This window comes from Dromaius novaehollandiae, chromosome W (assembly GCF_036370855.1).
Source record: "Dromaius novaehollandiae isolate bDroNov1 chromosome W, bDroNov1.hap1, whole genome shotgun sequence".
In the NCBI taxonomy this organism is placed as follows: domain Eukaryota; kingdom Metazoa; phylum Chordata; class Aves; order Casuariiformes; family Dromaiidae; genus Dromaius; species Dromaius novaehollandiae.
In genome coordinates this window covers 36,226,808-36,246,852 of record NC_088130.1, presented here as the reverse complement: position 1 = coordinate 36,246,852, position 20,045 = coordinate 36,226,808, and the positions used below count along the sequence as shown (strand labels likewise).

General features: G+C 37.9%; 1 protein-coding gene across 6 annotated transcripts in view; it reads right to left on the bottom strand.

The window, feature by feature from the left end:
- LOC112980274 (cotranscriptional regulator ARB2A homolog) overlaps window positions 1-20,045 on the bottom strand; it is a 275,231-nt gene that overhangs the window by 77,442 nt on the left and 177,744 nt on the right. For all 6 annotated transcript variants that reach the window (XM_064499853.1, XM_064499856.1, XM_064499851.1 and 3 more), the window contains one exon: window positions 1,368-1,484. In XM_064499853.1, coding sequence (XP_064355923.1) covers window positions 1,368-1,484 — 117 coding nt within the window. The remainder of the gene's footprint in view (window positions 1-1,367; window positions 1,485-20,045) is intronic.

Here is a 20,045-nt window from a genome sequence, read left to right as displayed (position 1 = left end):
GGTGTATATTTTAATTATTATTCATTTTACCAGTAGCCTTAAACCTGATTAAAGTAAGAGATATCCAGGTGATATGCTAGTCTTAATACCACTCAGCCACACTTCACATATGTAAAATTCTTCTTTCTTACAGGAGATTTTCAATGCTAATGTAAGTTATGACACTCCATCCACTTTTTAGGCCATTAATCATTTAACTTATTCTTTAAGATCTACTTTCTGCAAATGAAATTAAAGGTAATGCACTTGTCTTATTCAGAGTAAATGCTTAAAGAAAAATGGAGTTGTCAGATTCAAATTACAGGATTTAAAATTTTCAGTTTTACTACATAACATATATTTTAAGGTTTTGATTTCCCATAAAGAAAATGGGGATTTTTCTGACAGAGCCTGTAGGGGTTACCATTCTTTATATTTTTAACATTTAAGTCAGAGCTGTCAGACTGCATCCCAGGTGATTCTCTATTCCCATCAGTCATGGCCTATAAAACTGTAAGGTTAAGTCAGGAATAGACTGTCTATACACAATGTTTCACTAAATCCACGGGAAAAAGTCACATCTAACAGAAAGTTCAGGATAAACTATTTTATATTTGCCACATACAACTATTATTTTAACATTCTGAAACGGGAATGTAGAATACACAAATATGAGCTTTATTTGACCTGGAAAAGAGATTCATAAACAAGAGTGTAGCTGGTCTCGCTTTACAAATCGTGTTTTTTAATCTCATCAATCCCCTATTTAAGCATTAAAATGAATGATGAATGCATTCCATCATACTTCACCCAAGAGCGGAAAAGTGTGCTTGCTGGCCATATCAATGGACATCAGATAATCTTGGACCAACTAGCCATTCCTTTTGTACAGTGATAATAAGAATATGCTGCCTTTTCATCAGAAAATCTCACAGCACTTTAGAAGCAATTACGTCTCATAAAGCTGCTGAGAGAAAAAATTCTTTGCCAGTCATACAAATCAGCAACCTGAGTCACGAAGAGCTGAAAGGGTCTTTTCCACCATCACCAGGTAAGTCAGGAGCAGAACTCAAAAGCGTGGAGTGCCCCTAGGACTTTGCTCCAGTTATCAGACCATGCTTGTGTCATTATGGCATATATTCTATATTGCTGTACAGGAAAAAGAAACACTGGAGTCGATTCTTATTATTTTTGACTGGTAGTTTTGAAGTTCAAAAATGGTTTTAATCTCTATTTTAGGGGCGGGTCTAGACACACAATTTCCACTGTTCTATAACTGTGCTCTCTTTCTTGGCCTAAAGAAATCAAAGAGGTCAGTAGATAAAGTAATATTTATAGTCTTATACAGATGCATATACCCCAACTCGTTAAAAAAAAAACAGTCTCACCTCTCGCATCCATTCTCGAATAGTTTTGCCAGCTTCTTGATGCCACACATTGTGAACAGAGTCTGTCAACGCCACAGCAGTTACCTTATTCTTTACTTCTGCCTCTCGTTGAATCATCTGTTAAAAAATACTGGCTTTAAGTGCTTTCTTTCTATTGAATAGCGTTTGCTTAGTCACAGATAATGATCCTAAATTAAAAAAGAAAAAGTAATACAAGTTCAGCACTTGACTTCCCTTGTTTTAAAGTTTATACAAATCCTAACAGCTCTAGAAATACAGAAGGGCCTAATGTTTTTGATAAAAGAAATAATACTAACTTTTAACTAACTGAACTATTCAGTCCTATTATTTTCCATGTGGCTTGACAATTCTAGGATTAAAGGTATCATAGTGAAAAAATGGAAGATTCCCTGAGGACATCTTTTACAAGTTTCTCCAAGTTCCTATTTCTGTGCTTCAGGGAAGCTGGTACCCGTGGTTCACTGTAAGCTACTCACGACTATCATCTACTAATTTTCAGTAGATTGCTGTAGTTTTTCTGATGTACAATCTTACTTTGACTTGTATGGGTTTTTTCTTTTTCTATCCAATTTAGCTACTTGCACTCCCACCATGGTCCCAAAATTCTCTGTGGTCTCTCTTATATATATGCTTACCCAGCTAACACCAGAGCCTCTCAACATTTTTAGGATATTAAAGAGCCTCTGTTGTTAAAAAGGACAGTATGACTAAATAATATTAGTACTAAAACCAATTAAATGATTGCTGCAAATAACACGAATGAACTGACAAAGATGCTGTAGCTCTATTGCACAGCGCTGTTCTGCAAGATAAAAGGAACTGAAAAAGAATAGTTTGATATCAAAGACAGACAAAAAGGTTTTAATCTCCTGACACAAGTGACCCTAATTTGTAACACTGGATCAAAGAAAGTATAATGAATTATACTTATAAAACCAGTACTTTGCAACTTGTGTCTTTATCACTATGTTTACTGCACTAAAGTTAACGTTTTTTTCAGCTTCCTTTCATATAAATGGCAATACATACAATATTTCTAAAACTAGACATTCTTTGTTGATGCTCTAGTAACCGCTTTTCAGCATACAGGTTGCATCTTTGAAAACACTGCTCTAAAAAAGACTTTTACCATGGAGATGCGAATGATTTTTTGCATTGGAAACTAAACACCTCAATCCAGATTTCTGATGCAAAAGTAGCATTTATCAATACCATATACAATCTTGATCTCTTTGAAATATCACACACATGAGTCCTTTTCATTGAATACTCTTACTTCCAGTTCTGCATAACTGCTACCTTAACAGCATTATGATATTCTGAACTATTGTGTCTTGCCTTTTGCTTCCGTTATGTGTATTTTAAAATCAGTGTAATCCAATATCCTAAACGAAAAACATTCACCATTATTGGCCAGATAATATTTATGTAGAACTTCCCATTCCAGATAAAATTAGGGGTCTGTCTACCCCAGTATCTTACCTTTGGTGATGTCAGTTCCACGTGATTAAGAAACTCTTAGTTTCAATTTTTCTTCATGTGGAAGCCTTTCCACAGACCTAGTTTCTTTCATCAGTTACCCTCCTGTGGGGCACATTTAATTTCTAGGACTTTCAGAGGACAGGACAAAACTGGAGATTACATGTTTAGGACGAAATAGCATCTATTGTAAAAGGATGAGCTTCACTCAGCTATAACATAATACTGGCATTTTCAGCCTGAGCTCTAGGTTTCACTTTATACATAAAGCTGTGCAAAACAGATTTTTTTCATTCTTTTAACTGTTAAAACACTTGTCTTCCCCTTTTGTACCAAGAAAGAAGACATACAGAAAAATTCAACTGAAGAGGGGAAAATTCCATAGAATGCAAAGTTCCAGAACTCCAGTATGAAATCTTATATAAGAATAACTAATCTCTCAGGCAACTGAAAGAATTGCCAGTGATTCTGCTTAACAGAGGGTGAAATCCCAGAGCTCTAGAGGAAGGTGGAGCCTTAAAACAAAGATTCTTATCAACATTATAATCCCTCTCCCAAAAGCTATGAGAACACATCTCAAGCACTCATAAATGTTGTTTTGCGTCTCAAAGGGCTGGTTTACTCAGACCTTCGACCAGTCTATTTCAACAGAACGTACACTCATTACAAACGTCATCTACAATGATTTCCCTATGATCACATCAGACCCCAAATGTGGTCCACTTCTCCAAAATGTATGAAAATATTGACTTTTTAAATGCACTACAGAACATAATGATCAGAAACTATCACTAGGCTGGTCTCAATAGGAAAGTTAGTGCACACTAAGCTGAGGAGTAAAATTACAGAGCTTCAGCTACTTAGCGCTATGTAGAGAGTGTCCTATGCAGGCACATAGTCAGTACACTAGAAATGGCCTTCTACTGCCTAGCTTACTCCTGCCTGAAAGTGGAGCAAATTACATTTCAGAGCACACAAACTTTCCTTAAACTGACCAGCCACCACTTTCCATGACTTGACCAGAATCATGAGTACCATTGTATAAATGTGGGGGCTCATATAGTTCTATCTGAAGAATGACTTCAGTGTGGGGTGGAGGCAGGTTCTAACAGCTCTAGGATCCAAAATCTTTCAGAAAGGCAGACTGACGACAGAAAAGGAGGCATAGCCTTGTGAAAATAAAGAGACAGCTACAATAATTTCTCTGCTTTTGTTTAAATTCTGGCCAGTGATTATTTGTGCTTGTTTAGTCCAGGTCACAAAGGAAGAACAGCAAGGCATATGAAACAGTTACTTGATTAGGCTGCAACTTTACGACCTTCTTTATCAGGCAAAACTACATGCACATGATGATCAAGGAAGAAATCACTCTTTGATTGCAGAGGAAAGCCACTATACTTTTGGGAGGGCTGTGGTTAGTCCTTTCTCCTACCAACCATCACAACTATTGTACCCTCACCTAACAGATAAGGCAACATCATCTTCCATTTCTAAACAGAAAGACAGCATCTGCTTGCTGAAGGTCCTGTTAGGAGTTTGTAGGAGTCTCTATTTCCAGCCTTTTCCTAAATCCAGCACCAAATGCAGTTCATACCCGACCCTCCTGTTTCATATGCTTACCGTAAGAATGGCTCAGAGACACTGTAGCAAAAAAACTCTCTGAAAGAAAAGGTGTCTAAAAATAAGACCTGGAAGACATGCACACCCAACTCACACTAAATTTTACTAGCTAATTCAGTGTGTATTATCAGTGTATATTGGTTAAGTTTAATAAACACACTGTACATATTTATATTGATGTATCAGCATTGTGCATTTCTGCACTTATTGGTTGCACCACCTTGCACAGAGTACTATAATTTAAACTAGCAAACCAGCCAATAAAAACTGGCAAATCATTGTCCCTGAAGCATATACACTTATGAATTACTAGGAGCTATTACATGCTGAGGGAAACTTAAAACCATCACCAGCTCATTCTGTTCCAGTATGACTTCCTGAAATCTTCTGAAGGGCTGCTAAAGACCAGTGAGGGAAAAAAATTTGTTCTGCATTGGAAGAACATTCTTCTCTCAAGCTATTTTGTCTCATATTTCTGTATCAAAAATTAGCTATCCAGTTCACCTGAGAACATCATCTTTTTCTTCAAATCACAAATACAGATGTGTAGTTCCCTTTCTGTGGCTAGCCATCATTCAAATTTGTTATTCTCAACCTCCCTACTTGCATGCAAGCATCAGGAGCCACTGATCACCATCTCTTCCTAATCTTTCTTCACATGGCACACGTAGTCTTTGCTTTTTGGATCACATGTGAAAGGGGGAAGAGCACACCAAGTAGTTTCGAACTTGATTAAACTGATGAGATGAACATTCTACCTGCAACCAATGCCTTAAATGCCCACAACGATGATCCTCTGCATAGCCATCATGACAGTCACACGGTGAAGAAATAGGCCCTACTTAACTCTGTCAGCGTAAGAGAGAAGTAGCAGTAAATCACATACAGCATGGGCTGAAAAGCCAGAATGGGAAAAGCTGAACAAGAAAATATTCCCATGGAATCAAGTTCAGGAAAAAATCCCAGCACATAATTACCAGCGGACAGATGATCAGCAGACACAGTAAGTAACACAGGAACGCTCTATAGTAGGCATCCGGGAGCTAGGAGGACCCAAGTGAGAAACCAACAGCTTTTTCTTCTAATGCATTTGGGATACACCTGATAACCAGCACAGTCGTTGGGTTCAGTGGTACAGCTTTGAGGGCTCCTGTCTCGTATCATCTTGCAGAACGCTATTCTCTTCATTGAGATCAGTAAGTAGACAATGTGAGTTTTTTTGATAACTCAGCCACAGAGCTGGCTAGGGTCAGGGCAACGGCTCCCTGATGCAGCAGTGGGGGAAATGAAGGACTAAAGGGATCAAATGAGCTTTGGTTACATAATTTTCTATGACCAATCCAAAACAAATAAGCTTTGGTAGGCATCCCTTCTTTTATGTGCCCACTTGGAAAAAATAAACAAAAACAGTACACTGAATAGAGCAAGAATCAAGGATATAACCGTCACTTAAACAAAAACAAATTGACTACAGCCATCTTTGAGTGACATAGAAATGTTCCAACATGTCAGGTCAAACACAGGAGATTTCAATTCTACTATAACAGCTCAAGTTCTCTGTTACAATGGGATATTAGCTGATAATAATAACCTAGAAGAACAGATCCAGGTGATGCTTAAACAGTAGACCCTTTTATATGGGATCATACTTTATTCTGTGAGAAGATATGAAAAGCTTACACACTTTTGGCCACAAAAGTCTCAATATTCAGTAAATGCTCCAAATTCAATGGATAGATAGCTCACAATTAAAACATACTAATGTACTTATATTTTCTAAGAAAAGTTTTGAATTCATGCCTGTTTTAAAAATTAAGTGAGCAGAATAAAATTGCAACTGTAAAATAAGTTAACGCTCAGCTCAAGCTTAACAGCCAGCTGCCACTCCAATTTGATACAATTGTATGATTTCAAAGGAAGCATGCCATGCCTTCTCTCTCAGGTGCTCATTCACTACGCAGCACTGAAGGACCCAGTTTGCTCTGGGTCCTCTAAACTTTCCCTATCATCTCTTCTATTCTGAAATTTCCATTTTAGCTTGAATGTAGGGCTTTGGGTTCCTTCTCTGCTGGGAAATCCTGACAACTGGAAAGGAGTCCCTAGTCTCTCCAGATAGATTTTCTCCTGATTGCTTCCTATGTTGGTACTGGGACTGGCCACCTTTTATGCACCAGTTAAGCAGCCTGAGAGTGCTCCTTCCTCAGGCTGTGCCACGGCCGAAGCAGATGGCCCATGGCCCACTAGCTCTAAACTGCCCAACTCCTTCAGCGCACACACGCACACATACACACACACACATTTCCTCTTAGTTCCTGGCCTCCACAAGACAAATCCTTGTATTGTGCTGTGATTAAGGCAGGCTTCCCTAGCCTTCAGGCATCCCTTCCAGCCCCAGTTTGTGAGAGATTTTTAAGAAAGAAGAAAAATGTTATCCTCTTTCATAGACTTCCATGACTTCAAAAACACATACATTCACATAGAAAATATTTCATGTATAATCTCATTACGTAGAAGAATAAAAGGCCTTGCTACAAATAACTAACCTTTGTTAAGAATAATTTAAGGAAGTAACAGTAAAATTTATTTTTGTAATCATCATTGCTTCATATTTAATTCCCTTATAGTGGTAAGTCCTAGACCAGTGTTCACTACGGCAAATTAGAAAACATTCAGGCATCTTTCCGAAAGTCATCTCTATCCAGATGGTTGAAAATTTGTTCCTTCACTTTGCCAGGGAAAACGTCAATGATCTATTCACACAAGTGTTAGACTCTACCACTTACATAAGCAAGAACTTGAAACCCCTTAAAAATGCATCTATTAAATTCAAATATGTTAATTACCTATTTATTGGTCAATTTAATGACAAGTGATCTACTGCTAAACTGTCTGTAACATCAGACGACAATTTTCTCTAAAGTTATATACACAATTATTATAACTTTCTAATCACACAATATTACTTTCATTATGTACAGTGTGTGTATGAAACAGTATCTTATATACATATTACCTACATAATACATTTAGTGTATATATATATTTTAGAAAGGATGATAAAATACATCTTTTGTATACAATATTTATTTTGCAGTATAGCACTTTTTGTACAATGAAAGCATGAATATGCTAAAAGGCAACTTAAAGGTCTGATCTCGCAAACATGAAAATCCATTGATACCCTAGACTTTAGGTAAGTGGCCTGTGGGAGTAACTCTTCACAGCATCATTCCCATACTCTTCATAGCTACTCTAACAAATGTAAAAAGGCTAAAAATAGAAACTTCTGAGAAAGGTTAAAGAAAGTTAAAGCATGCCACTTGTGTTTTTATGGGCTCAAGCAATCAAATCACCCTCCATCACTATGGATTTAAAAGCTTTTGTGTGATTTTGGGGATACTTACTTCTCTGAGTTGCTTCTAATTAGGAATGAAGAAAAATGGATATGATAAAAATAAGAAATGCCCCCAAATTTCACTCTCTCTCGAACTTTTTAGAAAACCTTTCACCTACTTCCCCTGTCTTCCATTGCCATCTCAGTTGTGGCATGGAATTTATACGGTATGCATTGGGCTTGAATGGATATGTCTACAATAAGCATTTGGCTTGGAGCAAAAATAATTTTTAATGCAAATCATTGCCTCCAGTTGCTTCATACTGGTTTGAGTCTTTAAGAGGTTCTGGTGTGTTCAAACTGAATTCCTTTCAGAGGAAACTAAACCGAAAGTGCCAATCCAAATGTGCTCAATGATTTCTAGCAGTGGAGCAAATTTGCCGTAGAAATTATAGTGGATCAAAACAGCACCAGTTGGACTCTGAAATATTTGTAAAAGCAATGGTAAAAGGGAAGAGAGAAATCACTCACCGGGACTGGTGTGGAAGAGGACAATTTTTCCTTAACGCTTTCAGAAGGACATGTAGATTCTTTCTTAACAGCTTCATGTGCTCTCTTGGGAGCTTGATATGTGTCCACCCTCTTTCAAGAATGCCTTCGAGTCTCATTACACTCAAAGTCATACAAACCAAGTAACTGGTCCGTTCAAGCACTGGCACTTCAGCGAATGTCTTTCCTTAAGTGAGAAAGACTCCTCTTCATCATGAGGCATGTAATTACTGTTTGTCTGTAGTGCAAGCTTGTTGGGCTGGGATCCCCGAGTTGTTTCACAGCTTCCTGGATAGGATTCCATAATTTCTAAAATATTCACAGTTTTTTGCACATCTTAGAAATGAACCAGATCCTCAAGTCTTCACATAGTATTATTCATTAGGGATTAGAATTACAGAGCAACTACACTTGAACAGCATAGCAAGGATAATAAATAATCCAAAGTAAGTTAAACTAGTTTCCATTTTCAATTAGTAACAAGAATAATTTTCCCTAAATGTATCCATAAATGTGTGATAAAATCCCTGCTTACAGTAGACAAAGCATTTGATATAAACCGGTTTTACACAGCAAAAGAAAACATCTACAGAAACAGTCACAGAATACCCACTGCCAAGTACGTTTGGATATTTTGTTCAAAGATCTATTGAATGGTACATCTACAATTATGATAATTTTATAAAATAATAAATCACACTATAACAGGAATAATAATGCATGGACATATTAGAACAGATTGTTTTGGAGCATCTGGAGTCTAGGACTTGTCACTGTTCACACTGTAAACTAATTTCTGCTTCAGAATTTCAATGGAAAATTTTCACACATACCTTATATTTAGGGTATAAGATCTTAAAATCAATGATGATTAGAAAAATATTTAATTCTAAAACACCTCAAATTTTAAAAAGTGCAAAGGTCACCTCCCTTATGCACAGTTCAGTACAAAAAAACCCTCAAAACCAATCTGTACACAAAATTCTGCTAGTACTATTTTGTGAACAGTACAAATAAGACTTACAGCTCTCTAGTATAAAAGCCTCAGGCTTCAGCTTTATTAAAACTTTAAACTTAATAAAGCAATTCTCCAGCTTCTCTTGTCCCTAGTGTCTTGATGGAGAACTTACAGGAGAAAAGGCTTCAAGGATCTGCAATAACCTGCAGAATACCAAGTTCCCAAACACACATTTCCTGTGGGTAGAAAGACGCTTTTGTGCTAGCAGGTGTTACAGCACTGCATGGCAGTAACGCTGGCTTGTGGGCAAGGTTGGAGTCACGGTAGTCTGCCTTAGCTCATCTCACTTAACAAACCTCAGAGCGACCTGGCTAATACAAAGTCTAACAGTTCAGTAGAAAGCCCATCACATAACTTGGGGTTAACAAACTTGATGGAATAACGTGCAGGCAAAAAGCTTAGAAAGGGTCCATTTCATCTTAGCTACAACAGCTACAACCAAACCGAATTAGTCTATCTAACCTAACAAGTTACCCTACATAACATGTGATCTGGAGAACGGAGAGCTCAAAAACTATTGCAGAATTTCCCCAAGTGCTTTCTAGATATCTGTGTATCTGATGCTACCATTTGCAAGATTTGAACATTAATAAAAGCTCTTTACTGAGCACCCATATGAGTTTGAAACCTGTCCTTTAAAAATAAGACAAAATGTTGGCACTCTGTATATATTTTTGGTCTGCAAGGAAACTGTAAGTTAGATAAGAAGGCACAGTTTCAATTCTCTGTTTTACATTGCAGGGTTTGATTAAGACGTTCCCATCAAAAGCACAACTAAAGCAAACAAAAGCCAATCATTCTTTTCTAATGCATCTCAAGATATCTCTGTTGTGAAGGTTACTGGGATATTTGTCTTTGATCTGCTAGAGAACCACAGTGAATTTCGGGAAAGAGAGGCTGGAGTCAGCTGGGGTATGTAGAATTAGACAGTTGGTACTTCTTGACAGCAGGAATCTCATACCCCAGAAATAAAGTTCTGAGTTGCGGAAAGTCTGTAAGTCTTATTACCATGAAAAAAAGTTTCAAAATGTGAACAAGTTCCATCTATCTCAATTGGGAACAGACAACGAAGCTTGATCACAATTTAATTGTTAATGTTCTTATGCGGCAGACTGCACTACAGATACATTGGCTTGCTTCTGATATACAAAGCTCAGAGCTGGTCTAATCTTAGGAATGTGAAGCTCCATAAGGGCCAATTTGTGCTGCTAAGAAGCAGCCTAAATATATGCAGAATTTGATGCAACTAATGCTGAAGAGCATCTGATAGTCAAGTTAGTTTGTTTAAAGGTAGCTTGGGTATGTCCACTGCAGCAGATGTACCCCAGGAAAATGATACTTTAAAAATCTGCACAGTCTGCTAAACTGTATCTCATTTTGTATTCACAATTAATTTGGACTTGGGTAGTTGTGAGTGCATGAGCACTCCTAAACCTCCAGTACAGTAGACTACAGCAGAAGAACTTTTGCTGCTATAGCTTTACCATGTGTCTGTGTCAGCAGAGTCCTCTGAAAAGAGATGTAGGAGGTTTTCTGGCAGGAAGCTGTGTCACCTTTCCAAATGACATAAGTTAAGCCAACAAAAGCATTCTTCTGTTGGAATAGCAATGAAAAAATGGCACCAGAGGTTTCGCTAACATAGTTATCTTGGCTGGGGTGGGGAAGGACTTTTTCAAGCTCTTAGTTCATACATCTTTGCCAGCAAAACCTTACGCTGTAGATGATGTCTTTGCTTTATTTGGTTTACCTGGATTTCTGAAGCACTGGATAGCTATTTGAGTGTCATGCCTAGATAAAAATAAAATAAAACTACATTGTAAACTGCCAATCTTAATCAGGACTATCCAGTGTCATGACTGTATGAAAGTTCAAAGTGCTTTAGCATCAAGAAAGATAAGATTTACCCAGAATACAAAACAGAGGTGTTTCTGCATGAAATTAGGAAGGCACTCATCCTGTTGCTCCAAACTTAAGAGCCTGGGCTCACTTTTGCGCAAACAGCATTTCACAGCCTCTCGTGAGCTCAGAGCATGGGAAAATCACAAGCTATCATTTCAGACAAAATTCTTTGTTTAAACATATGTTTGGTGCTAGATTTTTATTTTGATGTTGCAGCTATTGTGGACACATCTTAACATCATTTAAAAAGAGTAGTTGGTGTACAGTTGACCACTAGTGGTGATGTACGACTGACATTTTATCAGAGGTGTCCAGTCGTATTTAAGCTAGGTGCTGTATCATGTTTAAGCTGTATCAGTGAGCAAGTATTAGCTAGGAAGTTTTCAAACACCACCGGCTGTCTTACTGTTGACAGGAATTTTAGGAAGCTCCAAACTACAGAGTCTAAGGGTTCAGACACATGATTGAGTTATGGTGACTTCACCAGTTGCCGCCTGTCAGATTAGCCATTAGTAACTTGCAGCTTTTAAAGGCTCTGTTAAATGGTGACAGCAGTTACAAGCTGGACTGTTGATGCTGTGACCAACCTCAGCCATCTGGTCTACCCATCTAGAGATGTGACTGCTCCAGGGCAGAGATACTCATCTGCTCCTGAGTCAGCTACTGTACTGCCACAGTTTTCAGCCCAAGGGCTTCAACGCTGGTCAACATCTCCAAACTTGTTTCTCTGATTGATTTCAAGTCAATTAGGAAATGGTGCGGGACAGAAATAAACTCCTCTTACATTGCAATAAAAGTTCTTCCTAAGGTACTTGCCTGCATTTAACTAAACTTTTTTTTTTTAATTACATTAGACCAGCTTTCCTGTATTTAAAATATCAGTATTTGTACAATATAGATCAATCAAACAAATCTTTTAATCTAAGCCTGTCCGGTTAGACTCTTCCATTGGATCACCTTTGGTATAAAAACTAAAAAGCCTTGAAGCAGAATACGCAAGTTCCTGGATTTTACTTATTTAGATTAAGATAAATACAATTTAGAGCTCTTAATTATTTGTGATGACAAAACCAGTTAAGATAAACAGTTTCTGAAAATTTGTATGGAATAAAATCATTAATACACAAGGCTCAAAATGATATGATACAAGGGACTAGGGTTTTGTTTTGATAGTTTACCATCACTGAGATAATGGCTCATATCTAATGAAAAATGTGTCCTCAAGAAAGTTATGATAGTAATTTTCTCATGCGTTTTAATAAAAGTGTAAATCTAGAACTCAGTTTAAAAGCAAACAATCATACTAGTGAAAAGAATGCAAAATGACCAAATAAGTGCAATTAATAACTGTTTTTATGCTTTAAGTATCATATCCAACAGGGTAAAATAGTTTGCTACTATGAGAATGGTCCTTTTACTATTGCTTTAAGCAAATGCCATGCCAGATTAAGAATGTTAGTTGAGAAAAGACTACGTATTTATTTAAGAAGTTGATTCTGTTTTATCGTATGTGTAAGTGTACACAAACATATCAGCATACGTATTAATTTTTCTAAAAAGGCCAAACTAAAAAAAAGATCTGGAGAAAAGCTGAGTGTTATGCTCAACACCTCACAGATGGACATGAAGTTTAACGCCCTTGTTATTTAAACAGAGACAGCTGGATTTCCACTACAGTAACAGGATAAGACAACATTCACTCTTCCTGTACTTTGAAGCTTCAGCTTCGATTCTTATAACCTTTGAGTAACTTCAGGAAGGAAAAGTCTCTCCACAGGCAAGATCTCTGAGCGAGAGGGTATGTAAACTGAAACTTCTGGGGTCACATAAACTCATGAAGATAACTGTCTTTGCAGTTAGGGAATGGCAAGTTATGAATTATTATTACAGGCAACCAAAAAAAAGAGTAGTAACAACTTTGCTTCTCTTTCCTATTAAAATGATGCTGCCACATACACACTCCTTCACCAAAAAAGTGTGTGTATGTGTGCTAGCAAACCAAATTAAACCAAACACACCATAATATTACTGACATCTCCAAAATCCGAATAAACAGTAAACCAGAAAAGGAAATACTGAATAATTTTTTATCAGACCTCTTTGTCGGACATCAGACATGCTATCAGGTATCAACCAACCTTGCCCAGCCAGGTGTGTGATGGAGAAATAACAGCAAAGTTAAGAAGGTACTACGGAGGAGAAAATCTTTCCTAGACACACCGGCTTTTGAAGCAGTCTGAAGGACATATAACTAATCTAACACGACAAATGATTCAGATAAAGATCTTCCAGTTGAGAATACTGAACAGACCCATATAAATATTACACATTTATAATTAAACGTCTGGTCTATGCCCTGAGCCTGCAACAGTCACGTACCGCTATACTGTTGAAAGGAATACATACTCCAAGATACTGTGCACGGACCCACTTTCCCTAACTTCTGGAGAGCTACAGGTACTGTTACAACAGTTACTTCAATTCTGGCAGGTCTGCACATAGAAACGGAGCGTGGGACCAGGCAGCTACCTCACTGCACTGAACGCCATGCGCACTGTGACACCAGCTACACCCAAGTCAGCCGTAAAGTCAGGAGTGGCAACATAAACTGAAGTATCAGTAGTGGCAATAGCTTACCATACTCTCTATAGATTATTAAAGGAATCTGCTCTTTTCATGTTTTTTCTGTAAGCCTGCTTACTGATCTTGGGCCAGCCTGGTCATCTCTCCATGCCCCAGCTTGTGCATATGATTTACTGCTGAACAATGCTACAAGACAACTGTATATTACTATCTCTGCACTGCCCTCAATATGAACCAGTTAATCAAATACCAGAAATCATACTCATGTATTTATGACATGTGCATACATTATTAGTCAGAGAAATTATACCAGGTAGTGATGAGTCAACAGAAGCAAGACGACTGTCATTTCTTAGAATAATGAATGCTGTTGTGCCTAAATTTCAGGACAATGGATGCTTCATAAAAGCATTAAAAAATCCTAGGTTCTCATTTCGGAAGGTACTCATTTATCATGTGGATTTTTTCTTCAGTGAATGTAAAATAACCTATACTCTCGTATTCACAAGCATTGAAGAGATACTTGAGCATGAAAAGGCAGTGCTTATTTATTTTCTCACTTGTTAGGAACTGAAGATCAGAGTCTATCTATGGTGGTTATACTGAGGTTGCCAATTCAAGCCTTCTATGTAGTTCTCAGTCAGCGATCAAGCTGTGCAGGGTGACTCCTGTACCCAGGATACATTAGTAGGTGTCTGTGTACGGATAGTACTAGGCAATCCTCATCTCTCACTGCAGGGGCAAGCAAGCTAGGCAAGGCTCCTGAGACTAATGTCCCTTGGTCACTGTGCAGGATCACAAGAAACTGCCTTATCCTATAACAGTGGGATCTCAGGGCAGCTCATCTGTGCAGCATTCCCAGAGCCACTTCTCTCCTCCAAAAGATCGAATTTATAGTACAAAACCTGGGCTGCAGCCTGTAGGATCAAGGAGATCGGCCATCCCTGCACTGAACTCCAAGTGATGTCTGCTAAACTTTCTACAACGCACTCTCCGAAGTTTCTGGTGTACTTTGAAAAAAGGCCTACTGAGGATTTCACTGCTTATCCATCTTTTTAAGCTAAGAGCTCATCATTTTCAACTTAACAATCCCACTTCAAAATTTTTTTCACAGATACTGTGGAAGGCAAAAGACACTGTGTGAAATCCACAAATTCTGGCCCTCATAAGTAACAATTCAAAATGTTAAAAACATGGGGTAAGGTAGAATGTCAATCTCTGTTTTCCACAGCATTTCATGCCTGCTTTGTGCTACATATCTACCAAATGATAAGCTCCTTGAAAGAGAATCATTTTTCCTTTTGTTTGGCTCTGAACACACAGTTGGAAGTTCAAGCATCTAACATACAGAGAAGCATTCTTGCATGCGCTTTGCCTAATTTTAAAATAAGTTAAACAGAATATACATAATAGCCATTTAGTTAGATCAAAGGCAGCTGGAGCCACCCCTGGTGTTTATTTCCAAACCATTACACATCACTAGCAAGATATTCCACATGATTCTCTAAGTTGAATAAGCTAATACTAAAACCAAAAGCAATTGTGAGTTTTACTTCTTCTTCTTTTTGTTCAAGGTCCTGTTAAATAACCAAACACACCTGGATAGGGTTCCTACTTCTTTATTTCACAACCAGTATCATTACCACACTGCAATTTCTGGTTTGTTAGTTTTTCAGAGTAGAGTGGGGTCCAAAGAATAACTCCAAATCAACAGGAATTCTATTCTATTTGGCTATACTATATCACAGGTCAAAAATCACCACGTAATTTGATTACAATGCTAAATAGTGTTTACAGCTCCCATCTCTGGGGAGGAGCTGGGAGCCACAAGTGTGGAGCGTGGTTAACACACACCTTGTTGTTTCGGCCTGTCCTATTCTATAGACAAGATTTTGATCATATTTCCTGTACGTGGATAGATAAGCATACTTATCTGTCCTGCACTCGGACAGAGAAGCTTAAAGGCTTCTGTATACTTTGGGGGGGAGGGGGAGAGGTGTACTAATTTAAGCATATAGTTTCTAGTACTGTAGAACTTTACAAACACATACAGTCAAATCAGGGCAGACCCCTATAGTGGATGCAGTTACAGCCATATAGAGGTGTTTTTAAGCTAAACCAATAAGCATCTTTATACCAGGGTAAATGCCTCCATAGGCGGTTGTACCCGTTTAACTAAACTGGTTTCCAAACTGATAGTTAAACTCATACAAAACTGAGTATAGACAAACCTTATTCTTTTCGACGCTGCCCTAGACCAAGGCAAGTTTGCCTACTCCTGGAGCTCTTTCAGTGAGGTCTCAAAATAGAGAAGGCCTGAGGTAACAGCTGGAATAAAATCAGGTTCCCCAGTGGAAAGAGAGTGAAGGTTCACACCACACTTGAAAGGAAGCTTTCGTGAGCTTAACAACAGCTGTGCCGTCAATGTTTTGAGTTTAATTTTTTTTTTCCTGTAACCTTTGTATGAACTTTTAAAATGAATGGCTTTGCTTTATAAACCTTCACTCTTGGATGGAACAACCCCATGAAGCTGGCAGTCCCTTTCACCCTTGCCCCTTATATTGCTAACCTTAGATTCCCCCTGTGCTAACACGGCCAGAGATGCAGGTGCAAGTAAGCTCGAGCAAAACATTTTGAACAGCCTACAAAATATCCTGTTGCTAGGAGGAGGAAATGGAAAGACAAAGCTCTTTCAGGAGCTCAGAGCGCCTGAACTTTCCAACGGGACACGGAGACTGTGTCTAGTTCTGCATATTTCCAAGATGCTTGACTTTGATATTGTAACATGATCAGATGTGGAAGGCATATTTTGGATCATTATTATAAATACCTCATTTGAATTTTTTTTCCTCACTTGCTGTGGTTTCTGAAGGCAATCACGTTATTTCATAAGCCAAGTAGCTTGATTGTTGAAGTAGAGGGAAGTGAAAATAGTGGCAAAAAAATCCCAAACCCAAATCATTCTCACCAAAAGTAGATAATGAATGCATGTTGTGGCATACAGGTTTTATTGGCATACTTTTTCAGATTCAGCTTTAAAGCTGAAGTCATAAATGTGTTAGGAAGATCATTTTTAATACTAAGATGCCTGGAATTGAAGTTTTCCAAAGAACAAAGCTCCGCACCGACCCCATTCTAGATGTGAACAAGTATCTTGGGTCCGAATGTGTGAGCAGTAACTCACTTCCCCGCACCTCACCAACTTCTCGGTATGACTTAGAAGCCCCACTGTTACTGTGGTCATCATTTCTTGTTTCCTCTAAAATTTTTCCTTTCTAAAGGAATTGGCTGGAACAATTATCTTCGTCAGCACCAAATCCTTCTCTCTCCTTACTTATCGCAAGAATCTTCGATCCTCCAATCCCCAACAACTGCCCTGAAAACAGTAGGCGTAGCATAGGACAGTAGATCCTACTGTCCTAAAGGAAAGGTAGCAGATAAAATAACAGGTACATGTAGAAAACTTCAGCTTTGCAAAGGATCATGTAAAAATCCACTTGCGGAGGAAAAACAAAATGTGGTCTTTAAATCCACTGGGATTCAGGGATGAAGTGCTAGTTCAGAATAGCCTTGATCTGGTAGTCGTGCTGACATCTAATGCACCTTGAAAGAATCATGTCCATCAGAAAACAGAGACGAGGCCACTTTCTTTTAGGACATGTTCAGAACAGAAGAGACTGGGGCCAGTGCAGCTCAACTGTTATACGTATCTGACCAATTATTAGTATATTTACCTAGCACTAAAAGCCCTCTCTGTCTTTCCTGTCTGCCACTGATTAATCTGTGATAATACACCATAAGAAATTAAGTCAGAAGATCAGAGAAGGGAAGGCAAGAGGAAGCATGGACTTTGTACCTAGTACAGTCACACAGGATGGGAGAGTCTTAAAATCTGGTCTGCGGTCCCACAGCCATATACTTTATCCAGTTCATATTCAGCCTACACATGTATTCGATTTTCCCAGGTTGAGGCGGTATCAACAAAGTTCCAGAAAACTTTGTGAAAGTAATAAAGTTATGAAAGTAATAAGGTTGATGTGAACTGTCTAATCAAACAAGGCTTTATTTAAGACTGATGAAATATCTAGTTCTGCTTTGTGTACAAAAACATCTACAGCAACATATATGCAGTATGCCTGCTGTGTCAAAAGAAATACTAAGAGTTTTTTCTTTAGTTAATTTTTGGGGAAAAAAACCATAGTTTATTAATGGTTGTGTGTATCCCTGTGGATGCATACGCAGCTCTAAATTGTCGAAGTGATTTCCACAGAACTACTCAAAGTACGTATGCTAGACAGTTATTGTTTCAGGTTCCTGTATTAATGAACCAGAAATTATATTCATTTTACACAGCTAGTGTCCTCTAGCACTCCCCTAACTGAAGGAAAATAACACCAAAACACTGATAAGAGCAAAATCTTTAAACCTGACATTTAAATATGTGATGGCAAACACTCAGAAAAGGTAGCACTAGAAAATGTACACTCAGAAAGGTTCTTTTGCATGTACAGGAAAATTTTCTCTGTTCTCTTTGGTTTTCAGTATTTCATTTTATAACACTCTTCTAACATTTCTCTGGGCACATTCCAGTGAAAGAACTCAAGTACAAAGTCTACCAAAGCTGCAGTCTCATAGCTTCCACAGCATTAACGCAGCACTAAAACTATCAATAAAATGTTTTCACACTCTATTTCTCAAAATCAATCTTGCTAATACAGTATGATATTTCTTCTAAGATGAACAAATTTAGTAATTTTCTTTTTACTTCTCATTTTGTGCAATTATGATTATATCTATTTAAGCCTAATATGGAAATAAATTGGACTGATACCATGCAACTCAAATTAAGAAATACTAGTCCAGCTCTTGAGAAAGCTGGTAACAATGTTTTATGAAGCAATGCCAGTGAGAAGTGATACTGACAGTACTGGAAAGCAAGATCTTCTCTTTAAGCTCAGAGCAGCTGTGATAGTGCAGTTCAGCCGCACTGCTCCACTCCCTTATTAAAATTGTCTTCTGGAAAAAACAAAACAAAACAAAACAAAACAACCCAAACCCTTCAGCCTGTAAGCCCGTAGCTTATTCCTATGTGAACAGTCTCAGTTGAGACTCCCAACACAACTGCTAATAGCGATTTTCACTAGACATTGGATATAGATCACTAATGCATTTCACAAAGACTACTGAAAAGCCATCAGCTGGGAACAGCTTTTGGTCACTACTAAACAGGGGGCAGATTTGAACCAGTGACCTAGAAGTGAAAGACTTTGTAATCTGATTACCAATCCCTTGAGCCATCCCATCCCTCCCCTTTTCTTTTTTACTGATAAGAGAAAAAGAGTCTTATTACCTAAGCAACTTTTGTAGCCTGTTAGCAATGCAAAAGCTTTCATTTAGTGCTTAAAAAGGAAAGTCTCATGGGCACGCTTATTAGCCCATCTCAAGCACAGACTCTGTATTATTTTTCCCTATTAATTTCAAAATAAATGTATTGGTATAAAAGTGTAGCACAATGCTTTTTCTGATAATGATTTATAGTAAAGTTCTTGCTGATTAAAATAGGTGCTGATGAGAGGTTTTTACATAGTTGTGGAGTCAACAGATCCCTTACTGGCAAATGAAGAGACAACATGTTCCTTTTGTCAGCAAATACTCCAAAGAATTCAAACACATTACTAAGGTATGGTACATACCACAGATGATAAGCATCTAAATTGCTTGTTCTTCATCTATAAATCATATTTTTAAACAAACCGAAAAATCAGTTTTCCTGTTCAGAAGCAGGAGTGTTTGGTAAGTATTATAGTTTCATTATAAAATATTATTTTAATGTGCTAACGTGATCTTGCGACTATGCCAAAATCTGTTTAAACAGTGTTGAACATTAGCCTGTCTGACATGATGAAGCTATTGTTTCTCCTTTTCCTTCTCGGTCCTCTTCTCAAGACCCTCAGGAAGAAATCTGAGAGACCTTTTCTGCCAGTTTCCTACTTTTTTTAACAGACATTGTGGCCTGCGCATTAACACCGCTTCCTTTGGCTTGAGGTAATAAACGATTAGCTACAGCATAGTGGTGTGGCGTTCATGTTATTCTTTGCTGTACTACACTCCGCCAATGTCTCAAAAATTAATGCAAGTGTATTACGATCTGAAATTAACTTTTTATAGCCATAAG